This window comes from Diaporthe amygdali (assembly GCF_026229845.1).
Source record: "Diaporthe amygdali strain CAA958 chromosome Unknown NODE_30_length_622097_cov_64_914702, whole genome shotgun sequence".
In the NCBI taxonomy this organism is placed as follows: domain Eukaryota; kingdom Fungi; phylum Ascomycota; class Sordariomycetes; order Diaporthales; family Diaporthaceae; genus Diaporthe; species Diaporthe amygdali.
The window spans coordinates 439,101-456,378 of NW_026517050.1; the positions used below are offsets into that span (position 1 = coordinate 439,101).

Here is a 17,278-nt window from a genome sequence, read left to right on the forward strand (position 1 = left end):
AGTACCGATGGAGCTAATGGGAGACGGACTACGAATTGATAATTCAGGAAATCTTATCGCTGGTCGTCAAGGCTTTGTTAAACATGTCATATTACTTAGTGCAGTAGAATCTCAAACACATGCAAGGTCAGCCAGCATGAACAAAGCGTCACTAGCTGTAGGGAAAAGGAGCTATCTGGGGGAGCCAAGAACACTTGTTCATACGGACAGCAGTTTGGGGGCGCGCCAGCTCGGTATTTAAGTAACAATCCGTCAATCCGGGTGTGGGGCATCGCCCATCATTGGCTCCGCCACCCGGGCGCCCGGATTGCTGTGACATCCCGAGCCAAGCTGTCAGAGCGGGAACTTCCCAGGGACCGATGATCGACAGGCCGGCCTTTTCTGCACAGTAGCTGGGCCGCGGCCGCGTTCTACCACAGCAATCTGTGATATCATCCTAATCTAATTCAAGAGATGATTAATCCCTTCTTAGCCTCGATAGGGCTCCTGCTCGGCCTGACTGAAAACTGCGAGCTGCCAAGACGAAGCCCCCGAAACAGCGCAGATGCTTCTCGACTGCTCGGTGCCGCACGCGCGGCCCACCGGATTTATCTTGGTCTCTGGGAGACGGGCCGGAGACGGGTCCGTGATGACTTAAAGCCCTTTGCTTTATTTCCGACTCATTATCAATCATAGGGGCTGAAGTGTCTTAGTTGTCAGATTCAGATGTTTATAGATACAGAGTGTCCCAGACTTGTTACCATCTATCTGCTACTAGTCAACATTGCCCCTGGGACCTTATATCTTACCCATAGCTCTGCTCGCAGTGTATAATACTTTAATCCATACCACGAACTCCGTAATACCACCCTACACCATCAAATTACTGCGTCAGAAGCAACACCCAACGACCATGGAGAAGGACCCGGTCGCCGAGTCGCCGGCCACAGAGCATGTCGACCAGTATGGACGACAAATAGAGCTCTCACGTGTCATGACCGCGTCGGACGAAGGAACCACTGTCGATAATGCTGTGGCGACAGAAATTGAGCCAGAGGACGCCGAAGAGTTGAGACGTATCGCCACCGTCTTTTCGCAAGCCTCTGGGGCTGGTGGTCAGCCTGCAGATCTGTCTCAAGCCATTTCTTTCAACAACGCCAGTGACGACTCACTGAACCCACAAAGCAAGAACTTTGATCCTGCAAAATGGGTCCAAAATGTCGTCCGTCAAATTGAAGGACGCGGTATCCGTCCAGCTCGGACCGGTATCATGTTCAAGGATCTCACGGTATCTGGAACTGGAGATGCTGTCCAATTACAACAAACTGTGGGATCTCTTGCAGCAGGACCACTACGACCCGGAGAGTTTTTCCATTTTGGAAGTAAAGCACCTAAGAGGATTCTCAACAAGTTCGACGGCCTACTTAGGCATGGCGAATTGTTGATAGTCCTGGGGCGGCCTGGTTCTGGCTGCAGCACAATGCTCAAGACCATGAGCGGCGAGCTGAACGGGCTCAGCCTGGACAAAACCTCCACCATCAGCTACGACGGTATTCCTCAAACACGCATGAAGAAGGAATTCAAGGGCGAGGTAATCTACAATCAGGAAGTCGACAAGCACTTCCCACATCTTACTGTGGGCCAAACACTTGAGTTTGCTGCTGCAGTGCGCACACCATCTGATCGTATGGAAGGACTGAGCCGTAATGAATACTCAAAACTCATGGCTCAAGTTGTCATGGCCATTTGCGGTCTGACACAGACATACAATACCAAGGTCGGAAATGACTTCGTCCGAGGTGTGTCTGGAGGTGAGCGAAAGCGTGTCAGCATTGCTGAGATGATGCTCGCCGGTTCTCCCTTTGCCGCATGGGACAACAGGTACGTCTATGTTTCGAAGTCCTCAATATTCCTATTTCTGCTAACAAGTCTTGATGCAGTACCCGAGGTCTCGATTCAGCCACTGCCCTCAAATTTGTTCAATCACTTCGTCTCTTTAGCGACCTTTTCGGATCTGCCCACGCCGTTGCGATATACCAAGCCAGTCAGGCAATTTACGACCTCTTCGACAAAGCAACTGTCCTATATGAAGGCCGTCAGATTTACTACGGGCCCGCACAGGAAGCCAGAGCATTCTTTGAACGACAAGGATGGTATTGTCCTCCACGACAGACGACGGGAGACTTCCTGACGTCAGTCACAAATCCCAGTGAGCGCAGGGCTCGTGAAGGCATGGAGAACAAGGTGCCACGCACACCAGAGGAATTCGAGACATACTGGCGCTCGTCCCCCGAGTACCGACAGCTCCAGGATGACATTTCCGGGCATTTGGTAGAATACCCACTGTCAGACGACGAAGACGCACTAGCGAGACACCCAAGCCAGACGCAGCACGAGACTCTGAAAGCGTTCCGCCAAGCCAAGAAGCACCGACAAGCCAAGCATGCTCGCCCGGGCTCGCCATACATCATCACAGTTCGCCAGCAGGTCAGCCTCAACGTGAAGCGAGCCTATCAACGAGTTTGGGGAGATAAATCGGCTACAGTTGTCAATGCCATCATGCAGGTGGTCATCGCCCTGATTATGGGTTCTCTCTTCTACTCTCCGGTCAATTATGAATCCACTGCTGGATTCTTCTCCAAAGGAGCTGCACTTTTCATCGCCGTCTTGTCAAATGCCCTGAGCTCGGTCTCCGAGATTAGCAGTCTGTACGCACAACGCCCCATCGTCGAAAAACACGCCTCCTACGCTTTCTACCATCCTGCCACCGAGGCCTTGGCTGGTATCGTTGCCGATATACCCGTCAAGTTCTTCATCTCCGTATGCTTCAACCTGGTGCTATACTTCATGGCTGGCCTGCGTCGGGAACCTGGACAATTTTTCTTGTTCTTCCTTGTCACGTACGTAACCACGTTCGTGTTCGCGGGTATTTTCCGGACTGTCGCTGCCGCAACAAAAACGTCTTCTCAGGCTATGAGTGCAGCTGGTATCATCATCCTTGCTCTCAGTATCTATACTGGCTTCATGATTGCCGTCCCTGAGATGAAGGTGTGGTTTGGTTGGATCCGATGGATCAACCCGCTTTTCTACGCTTTCGAGATCTTGGTCGCGAACGAGTTCCATGGTCATGAGTACATCTGTTCCAGCATCATTCCCTCATACACTCCTCTGGTTGGAGACTCATGGATGTGCAATGCGGTCGGAGCTGTGGCTGGCCGTGCGACTGTCAACGGAGACTCTTATATCGAGACGAGCTTCTCTTACTACTATTCGCATGTCTGGCGCAACTTTGGCATCCTAATCGCGTTTCTGGTCTTTTTCCTGGCCCTTTACACGCTGACCACCGAGCTCAACTCTTCCATGAGCAGCGCTGCAGAGTTCCTCGTATTCCAGCGTGGACGTGTCCCAGCCTACCTCCAGAAGTCGGCCAACTCCAGCGAACAGTCACAGGAGACCCGTCCAGGCGGTGACGCCATGCAGGAGTCTGGAGCTAATGTCAATGCGTTGGAGCCACAAACGGACATTTTCACATGGAAGGACGTCACATACGATGTCCAGATCAAGACAGAGACGCGTCGCCTCTTGGATCATGTTTCAGGCTGGGTTAAGCCCGGTACGCTCACAGCACTCATGGGCACCAGTGGTGCTGGAAAGACTACCTTGCTTGATGCTCTTGCGCAAAGAGTCACAATGGGAGTGATCACTGGAGATATGCTGGTCAACGGAAAGCCTCTGGACGAAAGTTTCCAAAGAAAGACCGGATACGTGCAACAACAAGGTAAGCAAATCTCGAGAGCAATCAAGAATTCGCTGTCATTACTTTTCACGAGCTGACTTTGTCCTGTTAGATCTTCATTTGGAAACATCCACTGTCCGAGAAAGTCTCCGTTTCAGCGCCCTACTTCGCCAGCCAGCCTCCGTTAGCACAGAGGAGAAGTACAAGTTTGTCGAGGAGGTCATTGAGATGCTTAACATGGGCGACTTCGCCGATGCGGTCGTCGGTGTTCCTGGAGAAGGACTCAATGTCGAGCAGCGCAAGCTCTTGACTATTGGCGTCGAATTGGCTGCGAAGCCTAAGCTACTCCTCTTCCTGGACGAGCCCACCAGCGGTCTTGACTCCCAAAGTTCTTGGGCGATTGTTGCCTTCCTCCGCAAGCTCGCCGACGCTGGTCAGGCCGTGCTGTGCACTATCCACCAACCTAGCGCCGTCCTGTTCCAAGAATTCGACCGGTTACTGTTCCTGGCCAAGGGAGGCAAAACAGTCTATTTTGGCGATGTCGGAAACAACTCGCAAATCTTGCTCGATTACTTTGAGTCCAACGGTGCACGGAAGTGTGGATCCCAGGAGAACCCAGCCGAATATATGCTGGAGATCGCAAACGGGCAGACCACTGACTGGCATTCGGTTTGGCTCAACAGTCGTCAGCGTTTGGATGTCGAGGCCGAGATTGACAGAATAGCCACTGACAAGGGCCAAGAGCGAGCAGTTGAAGACAGCGGTGCCCACTCAGAATTCGCCATGCCATTCATGGCACAGCTTGTCGCTGTCACTATCCGGGTCTTCCAACAGTACTGGCGAATGCCTTCTTACATCATGGCCAAACTGGTCCTCGGCTTTGCTGCGGGTCTCTTCGTCGGTTTCTCTTTCTACCGGGGTGGTGGAAGTCGTGTCGGAATGCAGATGATCGTATTCTCGACCTTCCAGATCATCACCTTGTTCTCGACTATTGTGCAACAAATCCAGCCGCTCTTCGTCACCCAGAGGTCCTTGTATGAGGTCCGCGAGCGACCAAGCAAGGCTTACAGCTGGAAAGCTTTCATGATGGCCAACATCATTGTTGAGATCCCCTGGCAAATCCTGACGGGTATTATCACATGGGCTTGCTTCTACTACCCCGTGATGGGCGCTGGCCAGAGCGGAGAGAGACAGGTCTTGGTTCTCCTCTTCGTGATCATGCTCTTCATTTATGCCAGCACATTCGCCCACATGACAATCGCCGCCCTGCCCGACGCGACCACAGCAGGAGCCATCGTCACCATCCTCATGCTTCTGAGCATGATGTTCTGCGGTGTCCTACAGACCCCCAGCGCGCTGCCCGGCTTCTGGACCTTCATGTACCGCGTCAGCCCCTTCACCTACTGGATTGCAGGCATGGCCGCGACCATGATCCACGGCCGATCCGTGACCTGCTCCGTATCCGAGACGACCATCATCAACCCACCGTCAGGCCAAACCTGTGGCGACTACTTCTCCACCTTCCTGATGGGCCCCGAGGGCAGCATCGGCAACCTGCAGAACCCCAACGACACCAGCGCGTGCCGCTACTGCTCCCTCTCCAACGGCGACCAGTACCTGGCCGGCAGCAACATCTTCTGGGACGACAGGTGGCGCAACTTCGGCATCATGTGGGCCTACTGCATCTTCAACATTTTCATTGCCGTGGGCACCTACTATCTCTTCCGAGTCAGGCCTACCCAGCGCGCTCGCGCCGCCAAGGGCAAGAAGGCGTAAGGAAGCTAAGATGTGTATATGTTTTGATTTGAGAAAGGATAGAATGAATCATGGCGTAAGGCGTTGGTGTAAGCATAGAACAGCGTTCTCGGGACATATACTGGATTAGACAGAACGAGGTACAGATGCCATGATATTAATACTTATTATGCTGTAAAGCATCATATCATTCGTCATTATCAGACCCAATACGTGAATTCTTTAAAACTTGAGGCACTTCCTCATGCCCTTTTGAAAAGAGTGGTTCGTCCTATCAACTGTTACGATTAAGTGATTGCATAAAAGCAAACAACATAACTTGGGACAGTACAAAGTTGTGTCATCGATAAACTTTCGAGATACAGACCGTTACAAGCAATCTAGAAGAGCACAACAGCAAACATCATCATCATCTTGACGAATATCACCAACAGTACACATTGATTTCTACTACCGCTGATCGACAATCTATGAACGAGCTTCAATACCACACACGCCGAGTCGATCACCTCATCGACGCTATACCTCTATTTTCAAACACTACCAGTGTGCACAGGTCGCAACCATGAAGCTTCCCAGAGAGACACAATTGGCAACACCATAATGCCAAGGAAGGGAATATGGAGAGCAAAATAAAACAAGTCATTGAAAAAGGCAAAAGATAAGGTTGTCCTCGGTGAGACTCGAACTCACGACCTTTGGATTGGATATCTCACTGGTGTCCCAGCGAGTCATACAGGAGTATGAGACCAACGCTCTAACCCTAGTGGGGAATTAGTAACTTGATTTTATCGATCAAGATTGAATGCAACGTACAACTGAGCCACGAAGACTTGCGTCATGGGCCTACGGCAGGGTTCAAGTAGAACGTGCGCTGGATGCTCCACCTCACGACTCGACTTATTGGGTCTCATGGCTCGTTTACTTTCTTTTCTCCTGTCTAAGTCTTACCGTTGACGCATCGTCTTCCAGATTGCCAAGCACCTTTCAACTCAGTCGCGATGTGGGGAAGCCATATCTGTTTCACATGGCACGGTCATGTCACATCTTCGGCCAGTTCCATGGTGTCAAGTCGATTCCTCGTAGTTCGAACACAAGTGTGTCCAGGCGAAGAACCGCCAGGTTGTCTAGGAGAATGCAAAATTCTAGTCGTAGTGCTCGCATCGTCTTCGGTTTGTGCCAGATCACAAACCGAGGGCCCTGTCCCCGATAGTGGCGGCAGCTTCTCTTCTAACCTCCGTACCCAGCGCGAGCCTTCACGTACTCGGTATACTGGCTGGTAGACGCTGGGCCCCACGCCCACACGATGAAGAAGACGACCACAAAAATAGCAGCTGCGCCCGCGAGCTTCACCCTCGCCGGGTTGCTCTGGCGGTACTGGGTGATTTGCAGCTGCGTGTCCTTGGCCAGAGCATGGAGCTTTTCCGCACCGAGTTTGTAGTATACCAGTCCGGCGAGAGCGATGGAGTAGCCGAAGAATTGCTGGCCGGTAACAGGGTCCCCGAAAATAATCATGGATGCGAAGACCAGCAGCACATCCTTCAGAACGCCGGACATGGTAAGGACGACGGCAGAGGTTTTGCCGATCTTATGAATTGTAGGGTCAGCCGCAAGCCTTTTAGACATGGGAGAGGGGCACTTACCAGGAGAACTCCAGAAACATTGAGCAGGAAGGCCACGAAGGCATTGGCAAAGAGAATCATCGGTCCAAGGTTGTAGATGTCTTGCATGGTCAAGCGAGGCAGCTCGACGAGCGCGGTGAAGAGGCCATTCGTCACTGCACACGCAGGAGCGAAGTAATACAGGGATACCAGTGGGTCCATCTTGAAATCACCCGAGCTCAGGAGGCGCTGGACCAAGACGAGACGCAATGCCTCGAATACGACACCGCCGACTTGGAAGACGAAGCCGCTCATGACGAACTTGATCTCGCCGAAGGACGCAATGACCACACCCAAGACGATAACGGTGACATTCCCGAGGACCTTGACGTTGGGGGGCGCGATTCGGAACGCCCATGTAGCAAGCAAGGTAGCCACAGCGGTGGTGGCCTGTGCAGTGGGAGGACATTGTCAGCAAACTTATTTCCGCCAGGAGTTGTTTCCCATGGGCAGTGCCAATGAAACGCACCTTGAGCATTTGGATGAAAGAAACGCTGAGAGTCAGGTACGCCAGGTTACCACAGACAAGACTCAAGCTGAACATGACACCGATGGGCACTATTGCGCGCCTGTACGAGACAATTGATAAATCAGCAGCCGTCCAACAGTCATCCTCTTTAAATCCGGCCCATATAGCACTAACCCATATGTATGTGGTGTCATTGGAACATTATGTCTCGAGTCGAGAATCTTGGTGAAGCGAGCCATGAGCTGGGTCATGATCGTGGCAAAGACTTGGTGCCATGTTGTAAGAAATAGCGCTGTGGTGGAAGGACATCGTCAGTGATCGGCCGGCCGGTGTTTGCTATTGAGTAGAGAGGACGGGCGGTTCGTCTGCGCTGGGGTATAATGCGATGCAACTCACGGTATTCTATAAGTCATACAGGTCAGCTGGCGTCTCCCACGCGCGATTATTGAGTTAAAGGGGGCACTCGTACCGAACTTTGCTGTGGACAAGATCCATTTGTTGAAGATGATAACACTCGAGCTAAGCGCGATCCAAAGACTGTATAAGGTAGCATTCCATGCCAGTTTAGCAAACCGAACGACGAGGACGACAACGACGAAAATGACTACCCCCCGGAGGACGGCACGGAGCTCAGACTTACGCGATGAAGAATGCCGGATGCAGACCACCAAGACTACCGGAGCCGCTCGCAGGTTCCGGAGGACTCTTGGCAGTCCCGCTTTCCAGCTTCCGGTCGGCCTCAGCCGACTTACGTTCGCTGCTTGCCATGGTCGATGGTAGGTGATATTAGCCCAGGTGGAGTGGGATCCGGCGCCGGATTCTGCACTGGGCTGCGAAGTGGGTGGATGGTTGCAGGCGGCAATGAGGGCTGGCACCTAGCTGTTGTGGCCGTTGCAGTCTCCCAGCCCTTGAGAAGTTCAAGTTCAGGTTCGGAGGAGAGGGATGATGGAACACCTGGCACTAATAATAACAACGAGTCAAGGGAGCGACCTGGTCATATTTGGCCCAGCGCATTGTCCCGCAATTAGATAGGACGAAAAGGGGCCCACCCATCCCTGGCTAGAGACCCTGGATGACGTGCCTTGTGCCGGCAGCTGCAAGGGCTGAAGGGCCGGCCCTCCAGCCCGGAAAGCCTGTGCGGCTTCATTCCGGCGCTGCGGGTTGGTGCCACAAGATTTCCCTGCTCAGTTGCTGCGTGTCTTGCCCTTAGTCTTAATCTTACAGCCAGTTTGTGAGCCTGATACTTCGCAATGGCCAAGGCCATTTTCGCAAACAAGAGGTGTACATCAAATATACCATTGCGTAAACACATAAACTAGGTCTTGAAGCAATATATTGAGACCACCGGATGTCGAGTAGTGCTGGCAGGGACTCGGAGGTATTGAAATGACGGAGCGGCTGTAACACCAAGACAACACACTCACCTGAAGTCAACGCTCTCCGCGATCGAGGCGGAATTTCCATAAAATGTCGTGGCCTCATCTCGTCCTTGAGGCACGAACAGAAAACTGCGGAGGACGGACGTGCCGTGGTAGCCACGGGTCGAATGTCCCAGGCTTCTGACGAGTGCGTGCTGCCGGACTGCGCGGGTTCGGGTCTACTCGTGCTGTAGCAGAGCCTGAATTGGTCTGGTGGATGACACGCTGTTGAAGGGTCTTGACTCTCGAAGTAATTTGGTTCACGCTTCCACGGCTGCAGTTCTCCCCTAGACACGGGGTTCAGACTAACATTTATTCGTTTTTACACCATTAAAAGAAAATTCAATCAATTCAAAAAGCTCCTAAAGGGTCTCCAAGCCGTAGGTCAAGCTGTCCAAAGGGTAGATGATGAGCGTTTGACGCTATGATGAGGGCCAATGGCTTGAGGCAAACGCCACTTCTAAATCAACAGGTACCTAAAATCTGAACTCGAGGTACAAATCATTTCAATCTGTCGGATGCCATTCCACGATCCAAATACAGAGTAATACTTTCAAAGTAGTGAGGTGACAGGTTGGTCCAGAATTCTTCGTCGCCTACAAAAGCTGCAGGTGCAAGCGCCCCAGCATACCAGATTCAGGGGTGCCCTGGGATGGTCACAGCCTCATCTGTTGGCCACTGCACTGCATATCAAATGAGGGTTGGATCGCTATCTGTGGTTAGGCACAACCCCAGAATCGGCCCCTATCGAACAATCCAAACCAGATAAAGTCTAGGGTAAGTTTGGAGTGGGTAGGTGGGTGATGCAAATGCAGTGCGGTGGCCGGTAGGTAGACAGATGCTGAGAGAGGGGAAAAGTCGGACAGGGGACAACCCGCTTTCTGTCCACCCGCTTCCGTGTACACAGATACTGCCCTTCAAAGTTTCAGCTCCTCCCATGCGTACCGCTCGCGCGGTATTGGGCCCCATCGTGGATTATCACATTCTGGAGTTCGAAAATTCTCGTACACGCTTTCGTCTGTTCAACCACAGCCAATATGCACTCAGAACCCTATATAATTTAGAACACTAGCCCTGGTCTATTAATCACACGGACAGCTCCATGAACATTGCAGCCCTCCTAGGATTTTGCAGGACAGGAATATTACTTTCCTGGTCGCACGAGTCTCGTGGGCTCCCAAATGGAGCCAAGAGAGCTTCGGTGTATGAGTCGAGCGGAGAGAGACTGTCAGCCCATACACATTGTTGCTCATAAGAAAAATTCGGACCTCGGACAAGTCATCAATTCCCAACTTGTATGCGTCTTGTCATTGCTAATTCCATGGTCTGGCTAAACACAAGCTTTAGAGACTAGGTTTGGGACGGATTGTCTTACTTTCTCTTCAGGTGAGAAACAGGTTGCCCAATCGACATTGGCAATTCGCAACCAGGCGGTGTCTCAACTGTCCCTTTAGCTTATCTGTCTGACATGGACCTTTCCGACCCGAATCCTACGTGGAGGGTGGAGTACTAGTCTACAGTAGTAAGGTGCGGCGGTGCAGCTACCCTTGCTGATGCCAAGGGTAAGACGCGAAGGATGAAGGGTGCCTTTCCAGCCGCCTGGCCTCAGATTCTTGTGAATCCTTTTTCCTTTGTGTTTCGACGCTTGCTTGGTGTGAACTTTTCGCCTGTCGATGTCTTGAGACACCGCATTATCAATCATGGGGCTCATTGATGGTGTCATGACGATGCTCGGCTGGGGCTCAACGCAGATCGAACCCCAGCGCGTGCCCACCGACGATGTCTTGCCCATGCACCATTTTGATGACAACTCGATAAATCAGTCCATCATACTCGCGTGGACTTTGCGCTTCAATGACGTTCTTGACGCTGACAAGCTCCACGATGGATTGGCACGGCTGCTAGAGATTGGCGACTGGCGAAAGCTTGGAGGAAGAATTAGAAAGGGGGTATGTTCATATTCAGCGCATGTCTAGATTCACCGCTCTCTGCACTACCTTTGTTAACAAGTTCTAGCCCAACAACAAGCTCGAGATTCACGTTCCCTCAGAATTTACATCAGACAGGCCTGCAGTGCGGTTCACCAAGGAGAGCTTTGGTGTCTCATTCGCCGAGCATCCACTTGCATCACAAATGCCCAATGCGACGAGTGACATCCACATCCACGGCAGCCCTGAGCGGTTCCGGGAGTTCCTTGGATCCGCGGACACGACACCTAGCGACATTGATGGTTACTTGTACAGCGATACGCCTCAGCTCGGCCTGCATGTCGTGACCTTCCTAGATGCGACCTTAGTCTCGCTCAACTGGCCGCACACCATGACAGATGGCCTGGGCAGACTGGCGATCATCAAGAACTGGTGCAAGGTTCTCGCCGGGAAGGAGGACCAAGTGGCTCCTCTCATGGGCACGCGCGAGGATCCCATGGCGACTGTAGGAACCGGCCCGCTACATGAGAAGGAGGAGACGTATGCCCTCAAGGACAAGAATCTCAGCGGCCTCAGCATGGCGAGCTTTGTTGCGCACTTCATCTGGGACAAGTTCTGGGTCCCCGAGCACGAGCTAAAGGTGATCTTCCTTCCGGCAAAGACCATGGCGATTCTAAGGCAGCAAGCAGCAGACGACCTGTCAGCGACGAACGCCAACGGACAGGGCACAACTGTGAGCAACGGGACAGCCGCAACAGCAACGCCATTCGTCAGCGATGGCGACATCCTGACAGCCTGGCTGACCCAGATAACTTTCCGGGCGTCCGGGCCCTCAAGCCGCCCCGTCGCCTTCAACAACGTCTTCGAGCTGCGCAGCCGCCTCCCAGACGTCTTCGATCCTTCCGCCGCCTACGTGAGCAACTTTGCCCGCTCAGCGCAGACCCAACTGACCGCAGACGAGGCACGCTTCTTGCCGCTGGGCCAGCTCGCCCTGCGGTATCGCCAGTCACTCGCGAGCCAGACCACCGAGGGCCAAATCAGAGGCTTGATACGTTTCACTCGCGAGCTCGGGAACAGCCCGGTCTTGCCGATCCAGCCCACCAGCATCATGCTGACCTGCAGTAACTGGACCAAGGCCAAGTTCTTCGACGCCGTCGACTTTGCCCCCGCCGTCGTCAAGCCAGGCCCAAAGAGCGACGTCGCCCCCGTTCCTGGGAAGCCGGTGTACTTCCACGCCATAAGCACCAAGCAGGACCCGCCCATGCTGAGGAATGTGTACAACGTGCTGGGCAAGGACTGCGCGGGCAATTACTGGGTAACAGCGAAGCTGCCGCCCGTGGTCTGGCAGAACATCGACAAGGAGATCGCAAAGGTCCAATTCTGAGCATTTTGTAAAGAGTAATGGAGGATCTGTCAAATGGTGTGGACGCACCTAGACAAGACGGGAGCAAGGTTCATAGCGCGGCAACAAGAAATTTACAGAGATAGAAGACTTCGATCTGCCGGGAGTCTCGACAGTTGTTGGTTTGTGTTTATATCCTGAACCTGAAGTAGTGATAATCAGCTCTTTGACTACTTAGGTAGTGTGTTAGTCCTAACGAAACTGCCAACACTCGCCGCCGCCGATGTCAATGCAATTACCAAACAATATACTCTTCCCATGCCCTCTCTACACAGGTAGCTTTGGCAAACGGTACGGCTCAGTCGCCATAATGAGACTTCAAGTTGCATCAATTGTCACGTCCATTTGGAGACACAGATTCAAAAAGTATAAACAAGACGCAGGGGTCTTCATTAATTGTTGCTAGATAAACGAGTAACGGAAGAGAAACAAAACACAAGCAGCAAAGATACTAGCAAATGACCGTACAGCATTATGTCGGCTTACAGCATTTCGAGCCCGACATTTCGATCACGCCCCGAAAAGACTATTCATGTTGACTTCCTCTTTTTTTCCCACAAGAACACCCTCTCTCTAATAGCGCCAGAATCACATGTACGCCACTCCTCCAACCGACTCGTCAACGCATCGCCGATTTTCTTTGCCTGGCACTGGCTGATGAGCTTCAGCACCACCTCGAGTTTGATCAGGTCCAACGCCAGCTGCCTTGTGCCGTCTGAGGCACCGCCAGCACCACCAAATTCGCCCATATGATTCGCAACCATCAAACGCTCCTTGTCAGTAGTGACCATCGCGGAGATCACCTCGGAAGCCACACGCGCGATTTCGTGCCAGCAGAGGGCACCAGTATCGCTTTCTCGAAGCATCGTCAACAGGCACTCTTCTAGCTTGAAGACGAAGTCCCTGCAGTTGTTGTCCTCCCTGCACCAGTCCACAGTGAAGAGGAGCCAGAGCTCCATTTCCGTCGTTGAGGGTAGTATGAGGCGTTGCCCCTGCTGCTTTTTGTGCCGGACCAGATCTATACATCGTGATGAAATGGCACGGCCATTATTGTCCCATATCTTGTAGGAGACCTCACTCCACATGGAATTCGACCGCGGCGAGAGATTACCGACGAATTCCTCCCACACAGATGCATACTTCTCATACTCATCAAGGTACAATGATGCATGTTGTGAGATCATATCGAGCAAAACGCCACGTTCGGTGAGCTGTTGCTGCCGATCCAGGAGCTCGAGCAGCGTGTTCGTTTCTGACATACGGAAGTTCTTGGTGTCGTGGGCGGTTATTAGCCAACGAATCACCTCAGGGTCCTTCCGATACTCCGGGTCAGCCATCAAAGATGCAGTGAACTGCTTCAATGCGGGCGCCGGCGCAATGCAATGAACTGCGTATCTGTGAAAGGCTGTGAGATGCTTGATGGGGATGGAAGGGTAGTGATTGTTCAACACGATCCTCCAAAGACGTGGCGCGATTGGCATCTCTGGGAGGTCGTTCTTCAGCGCGGTAGCCTTGTGCTTGGCCAGGAACATATTGAGCCATCTCGTGTGTTCTTGCTGAGACTGTTCAAGCACAGGGATAACCAAGTGCTCGATGAATTCAGTCTCCAACTTCTTGAGGCCTGGGCGACCTCCGCCACCCGCTGCGCAGACCACTGCTTCCATCAACGGTGGCAGAGTGCCCGGAACTACGTCGGACAAGTCTGGTAGTACCCCGGTTCCTTCTGCCTCCTTCCAATCTTCCGCCGTAAGCGGTCGTCGCTCATTTATGCTCCCGGCAATGGGAACGATTGTCTTCAAAGCCGTCATAATGTTGCGCACCGTGGGGTCGGCCTGCACCTCTTCTTGTGTCCCAGTGCAAATGCTATCCAGCAAGTTCAAGAGACTGTCGAGTGCCGCAAGCCGGATATCCCGGTGCTGTGCAGCTTTGAAAAGCTCAATCAAAACCTCGACAGCAGCATCATTGGAGATAAACTCTGCCTTGTTGAGAAGCTGGGCAAGGTATTTCACTGTCGTCACTTTCACGGCAGGCTGAGAGGGCGCATGTTTTGGGAGCTCGGTCTCGCCCACTCGAACATACGACTGCTCTTCCAATTTCTCACCAATCCCCTTTGCAAGCTCTAGGAGCAGTTCATGTGCCTCCTCAGCTCGCAGTTTCTTCAGGAAGCCAATCGACAGCAACATCCTATGCCACGAGCTAGCGTCCGGCCGTTCCAGGATGGTTTGCAGGATGAGTGGCGACGCAAGAGCGGGTCTATCACTGCTCGCCAACTCCATCAGAGCGTGATAGGACATTTGCTCAAGACTCTCATCCTCTGATGATGATTTCTTGACCGCCCCAGGAAATCCCGGCGGTATCTTGGCCGCCCCAGGAAATCCAGGCGGCTGCGCTTCTGAGGGCTTGCTGCTGCTCACTGACTCGGTGCTACCTTTTTGCGACGTTTCCTGTGCCTTTCGCTTTCTCCTCCTCTCCGTCCCAACGTCGAGCAATGATTTCGTGGCGGCTGCGAGAAATCCAGGCTGTGACCCTTGCAGCAGCTCTTGGACTGGACCTCGAAGTGACTGAATGAAATCCGCCTCCATCCACTCGAACGCTGCCAGAAGCGCTTTCCAAATGACGTGGGAAACTTCACTTCGTGACACGGGGAAGTCTCTCCACACAGCCTGTGACCGCGTTACCCGTGAACTGAACACTGCACTGAACAGCCCTTTGACATGCGTCCAGTCATACTCCTGAAACGACGGCTCTCGTTTCGCAAGGAGATACGACTCCTGGAGAGTCCTGAGAACAGCATCTGCGGTCTCAATGCCTCGCGAGATCTCGTTCAGGAGAAGCGGAATGTTGTCTCTACATGTGGAAGCCAGCGTTTCGGGAGTGGGAATTCCTGACAGTAGCTCAATACCTTCTTCAGTATGAACTGCATTCCGGCTGAATATTGTCTTCACTGTCAGTGGGTCACGGACGAACCGCTGCTGCCAGACGATGGTCTCGCTGTATACATCCAGATCACCAGTCGCGATTGCGTAAGATGCTGCTGCTTTTGCAAAGTTCGCTCTGCTTGTCTGCTCCCTTGCCACAACAGCCTTTCTTCGGAGCCTGTCGATCGCCTCTCGCGCATCCTGTTGCACTTTCTTGTCACTGCGCTGCAGCATTGTCAAGTACAGCTCGACGTTGAAGTTATTCCCAGGTCCGACGTTTCGGCCAGGGAGGAGTGATGTCCCTCCCGGTGTTTGAAGGAAGTCGTAGTCTGGGTTCACTGCGTACAACTTCTTCAGCAAACGGATCGCTTGCTCAGTACTCATGAGATAAAATAACTCAACAGGCCAAGTCTGCTTGGCAACGGTTGAGTAGTCATTGGCGGAAAAGATGTCGAGTGCTTGCTCTGGAATTTCGAGATAGCAAAGCTGAAGCAACCTCTCTCTTGGACCTGGGCGCAACCGCCTCAAGACATTGAGATAGCTTCCGGGGTCTCTGTGTGGCAACTTGGCGAGTCCCAACCGTAGGCCAAGCCTCAAGTTGTCTTCGTATTGGTCTGGCCAAATCTGCCATCGTGAGAAAGTCACATCCCAGAGACTTTTGGATCCGTCTTTTCGCTTATCTGAACTTTTGCCAAGAATTTCCAGTCCCAGCTTGATCAAATCATGAATGTGGCGCTTTACCTCCACAGGAGCTTTCCAGTTTTTCGAAAGACGATGTACAATTGGCATCAAGACACTGATCTCAGCGGTACCTCCCCACCTTTTATCGGTGACAGTGCCCTCGAGACGACCTTGGAGAGCCTTCGTTGCGAAATCTCTGTCGCTGTATAAAAAGATATCAAGGTACTGGGGAACATCCTTGTCTTCAGGACCGCTGCCGAACAGGTGATTGATCGCCCGCTCTCTCAGCAAAGTCCTGTGGGTCCTGATCAATTTGGTCAGATCACGCCACCTGAAAAGAGGGTTTGAACTGTCACGCGAATTGAGCACGTCGTTGACAAAGTTTGGTGAGCAGGCAGACAACATCTTGGCGTAATGGTGATGGACAGGACGTCTGTCTTTGCTCTGTAACCCCGAAGAAGAAGTGTATACGCCAGGGAGTAGGGCCCGCAGGAGCTCTTCAATGCATCGCTCTCTTTCCTCGACCTTCCGGCCGCGGTTACAGGATCCGATGAATATAGAGAGTGTCTTGACTTCGGCAACAGAGCTTTTCGAAAATATCTGGACAAGCCCATCCGTGCCCTCCAAAGCTTGCCATGTCAGCTCCCAGTTGAACTTGCCAGGACGCTTCAAGTGTCTGCCCAGTCCTTTCATGCCACATGACCGTATCTTCGCATCGGACTCATACTTTAGGCACTTGGAAACGACAGCGGGGGACTTCGACCATGGAACAAAGATGCTAATGACTTGTTAGTAAAATATACACCATCTTTGTTGTTCCAGGGCAAGGGGGTTGTTCTCAGATCCACTTACTCGAATACCCCCGGCGAAACCAACTCCTGCTCGACCGCATCCAGCAATGCCTGACAGATTGCAGCGTCTGAGCTCCCGTCTGCTCGCAATTCGTTCCAATAAGCCACAAGGTCTTTCGCTGAGACTTGCCCGCGAATGCGGGAGATGTCGAGTGACACCTCGGCCATGCTGACGAGATGATAAGCCAAGCCCTAAGCGGCGACTTTGTTGTTGAGCAATGGGCTGTCAGTAAGTTCGCGATCAGTGATCTGCGGTGCCTTCTCCAATCGAAAGCCTTCGCGTGAGATCTGGGAAGCCAGGATTCATGGGAGCAACACTGGGATTGAGATGTTGATATAGTATTTGTGAGACCATGGATTGATAGCAGTCTCAGCTGAGTCACCTCGGCGAAAGGCAGCTAAAGCTTAGCCCTGGAAAGAAAGTAAGCGCTTGAGTACAAGGGATTGGGCTAGGCCAGGGGCTGTTGCAGGAATAACCCC

At 52.5% G+C, this 17,278-nt stretch overlaps 4 protein-coding genes across 4 annotated transcripts; 2 read left to right on the forward strand and 2 right to left on the reverse strand.

The window, feature by feature from the left end:
- Window positions 1–892: 892 nt before the first annotated feature.
- On the forward strand, window positions 893–5,491 carry J7T55_014217 (uncharacterized protein; the record flags this gene model as incomplete). The annotated part of the gene is made up of 3 exons (XM_053132278.1): window positions 893–1,860; window positions 1,920–3,757; window positions 3,828–5,491. The coding sequence occupies 3 exons, from the start codon at window positions 893–895 to the stop codon at window positions 5,489–5,491; spliced, it is 4,470 nt and encodes a 1,489-aa protein (XP_052989818.1).
- Window positions 5,492–6,700: 1,209 nt separating this feature from the next.
- J7T55_014218 (uncharacterized protein) lies at window positions 6,701–8,368 on the reverse strand (the record flags this gene model as incomplete). The annotated part of the gene is made up of 7 exons (XM_053132279.1): window positions 6,701–7,057; window positions 7,114–7,521; window positions 7,601–7,700; window positions 7,775–7,892; window positions 7,997–8,002; window positions 8,070–8,137; window positions 8,241–8,368. The coding sequence occupies 7 exons, from the start codon at window positions 8,366–8,368 to the stop codon at window positions 6,701–6,703; spliced, it is 1,185 nt and encodes a 394-aa protein (XP_052989819.1).
- A 2,350-nt stretch (window positions 8,369–10,718) lies between these two features.
- Window positions 10,719–12,330, forward strand: J7T55_014219 (BCL5p; the record flags this gene model as incomplete). The annotated part of the gene is made up of 2 exons (XM_053132280.1): window positions 10,719–10,967; window positions 11,035–12,330. The coding sequence occupies 2 exons, from the start codon at window positions 10,719–10,721 to the stop codon at window positions 12,328–12,330; spliced, it is 1,545 nt and encodes a 514-aa protein (XP_052989820.1).
- Window positions 12,331–12,830: 500 nt separating this feature from the next.
- Window positions 12,831–16,966, reverse strand: J7T55_014220 (uncharacterized protein; the record flags this gene model as incomplete). The annotated part of the gene is made up of 3 exons (XM_053132281.1): window positions 12,831–12,874; window positions 12,947–16,725; window positions 16,800–16,966. The coding sequence occupies 3 exons, from the start codon at window positions 16,964–16,966 to the stop codon at window positions 12,831–12,833; spliced, it is 3,990 nt and encodes a 1,329-aa protein (XP_052989821.1).
- Window positions 16,967–17,278: the final 312 nt, after the last annotated feature.